The sequence below is a fragment of the Dinoponera quadriceps genome, unplaced genomic scaffold, assembly GCF_001313825.1.
Source record: "Dinoponera quadriceps isolate SergipeBrazil2010 unplaced genomic scaffold, ASM131382v1 scaffold2785, whole genome shotgun sequence".
Classification (NCBI taxonomy): domain Eukaryota; kingdom Metazoa; phylum Arthropoda; class Insecta; order Hymenoptera; family Formicidae; genus Dinoponera; species Dinoponera quadriceps.
The window spans coordinates 8,764-11,437 of record NW_014556789.1 but is presented as its reverse complement, the minus strand read 5'-3'; the positions used below and the strand labels follow the sequence as shown (position 1 = coordinate 11,437).

The 2,674-nt window shown below is 29.4% G+C and overlaps 1 protein-coding gene across 1 annotated transcript; it reads right to left on the bottom strand.

Annotated features, from left to right (window-relative positions):
* Positions 1-646: 646 nt before the first annotated feature.
* On the bottom strand, positions 647-2,317 carry LOC106748139 (ATP synthase subunit s, mitochondrial). The gene is made up of 5 exons (XM_014626384.1): positions 2,277-2,317; positions 1,993-2,081; positions 1,693-1,898; positions 1,180-1,342; positions 647-1,050 (listed from the first exon to the last, which is right to left on the bottom strand). Exons 1-5 carry the CDS (start codon positions 2,286-2,288, stop codon positions 942-944), a joined length of 579 nt encoding a protein of 192 aa, XP_014481870.1. The 5' UTR covers positions 2,289-2,317; the 3' UTR covers positions 647-941.
* Between the last annotated feature and the right edge of the window lie 357 nt (positions 2,318-2,674).

Below are 2,674 nucleotides of genomic sequence, written 5' to 3'. Positions count from 1 at the left end.
GGTAACAGTTAAAGTTAAGTAGGATGTTGTGAAAAGTGATTTCCAAACGAGGAGGGGCCAACTTCACAATCGCATACTCTACTTTTCTTAATACATACTTAATATATTCTTAATACATATAACAGCTATATTTTAGACTAACAAATGTCCGCGATGGACTATCAAAATGTAAAAAGCGATCACCAAATGAGTGGTAACTGTTAAAATTAAGTAGAATGGAAATAAATTGTCAGAAGAGGGGGGCCAATTTCACACTTGCATATCATTTTCCTCCTCCTCATAACAACTGTTTTCTCGACTATTAAACGTTCACGATGGACTATCAAATGTTAGAAAGCGACCACTAAACGAATGGTAACTCAAACGGTAAATCAAAATTATCTCGAATGTTTTGGAAAGGTATTTTGAATAAGGGTGGGGAGGCTAACTTTACTGCATATTTTATTTTTGCGATACCTTTTGTAATTTTAACTACCAAATATCCGGTGGTGAAGGAGCCAATTTCACACAACTGCAAACACGATGCATTAGAACGTCAAGTGACGTACTAAAAACGTACTAATGACACGGATGTCATTATTACGTAATGATATTTGCTGAATATTTACGCTAACAGTTAAAGATGTTACTTTAAAATTTGTAGTCATTTTTGACACATATTTAGTAATGTTTAAATTTATTTTTACACATACATTCACTGTAAAAGCATTTATAATTCTGTACAACTAACAAGATGTAAACTTTGCAGGAAAGGTCAGTATTCAATAGGTAAAATTTGTAAGTATGGCATTCGCTTAATAACTATTGCAATATTTGTAAAAAATTAAAAATGTCTTGTAAGGCGTATTTTTTACAATACTAAGAAATCTAGATATTCAATACATTATATATATATGTATATATAATCAGAATTGATACATATAAACTATGTCTTATATAATTTATTTAAATTCTATCACACAATTTGGTAAGGCTTGCGCAAGTTCTTTTCTAAGCAAAACTTTATCGTCTAAATATGGCATACCAGCTAGTTTTAATGTCTTCAGATTTCTGTAATACATAAATAAAGAACTTAGTGTGTTGTTTAAATATTATATTTCGTTAATTTAAAGATACTAAAAATATCTATAACTTTTAATTATATTATAAAGAAAGTTACAATCAATATGAAATACATACTTCAAATTTTTCAAGCTACGCACTCCTTTATCAGTTATACTCTTGCAATCTCTAATTTCAAGAGTAGTTAAAGTATCTTTCACTATCGACAATAACGATAATGCAGTGTCATTTATATAAACACAACGTATAAGTTTTACATCATCAATATACCTGCAACCATCTATGAATTTTTGTACAAATGTACATAGAAAATATATAAGATTTCTTCATATTACGTAGCTACAAAATCGATATAATGTATGGAAACTTATTTAATATCATATACAAGCAAATTCTGAACAAACAATAAAAGAAAGAAAAGTTTTTGACGTTCTTGGTTGTAGCATAAAATATAATTTACATTTGCTTAATTCCAAATAGTTGAATTGAGTTCTTTCTAATATTCTATTATAGCAAGTATTATTTTGTTCACAAACCAAATTATCATAAATATATTTCAATTTATTCTTGCTTGGAATACATTATTGCCTGATAAATTATGATAGTTGCTTTATTGCTTACAATACTAACCAAAATGAGGAAATCCCACATCAGTAATCCCAGAATTTGTAGCATCTACGGCTTGTATGTAATATCGAGTTTCTTCTGTTGACAAATTATTATAATCACTCAAATATTTTGTGAAGCCTTTCCACCGAACACTGGCACCATTTCTCAAAAGCCATTCGGCACAGGCACGGTCTGGACCAACTGACTGAATTCTTTCTTTGTCAACTCTAGAAATAATAATTTTGAAAATTATGTATAGCAAACTAACAATATCGCAATTATAATGTATGCACAACAATATTTATAAATGTCATTTAGTACTTATTGAATATTATAGTTAGCCAATAAAAAAATCCTCTGCTGGGAAGTTTTCTGCAATGATTGATGGTAGCATACAGTCCATTTAATATCTGTAATATCACATTTACATAATACGCATAATAAATTTGCAAGTTTATATTTATAGATCATCTCATATTATTGTTTAAATGTAAGAATCAAAAACTGCGATTCAACATAAATTTCACTAAATGATGTACTAAAAGATGATATAACAGATGACACATATAATAAAAAACGTAACAAGTGCAACAATGATACCGTACGTGTAGCGTCATTATTATAAAAGGTAATCTTACAATTAAGTTTAGGGAGTAGTCAACTAAGAACTTCGGGTTGATAGTAGCGACACCGTTTAGAACGGCAAAAGGATGAACTAAAGACCATATCAGACTGCGGATTAGGGATTGGAATTGCGGATTAGGAATTGATTATTCAATGACACTATGATTGCAATCTGGATTGCAATTGAGTTACCATGAATTCACAAACATAAAAGTGACATATTAGGGAAGCAAATAATCGAAATATCATTAAATGAAGAAATATTAATAATCTTTTCTTGCTATTAATAATAGCAGAAAAGGAAGAAAAACGTAGGAAGAACCGTATATGGAGTCATAATCTCTTAAGAAGAAAAGAGAAATGAATCGTAATTTCCTAC

What these genes read in the sequence shown, in the direction of transcription:
- LOC106748139 (XM_014626384.1), bottom strand. An exon ending in CTAACTATAATATTCAATAA is followed by an intron (nt 1,899 to 1,992) that starts GTACTAAATGAC and finishes TATTATTTCTAG; the next exon opens with AGTTGACAAAGAAAGAATTC. An exon ending in CGTAGCTTGAAAAATTTGAA is followed by an intron (nt 1,051 to 1,179) that starts GTATGTATTTCA and finishes TATGTATTACAG; the next exon opens with AAATCTGAAGACATTAAAAC.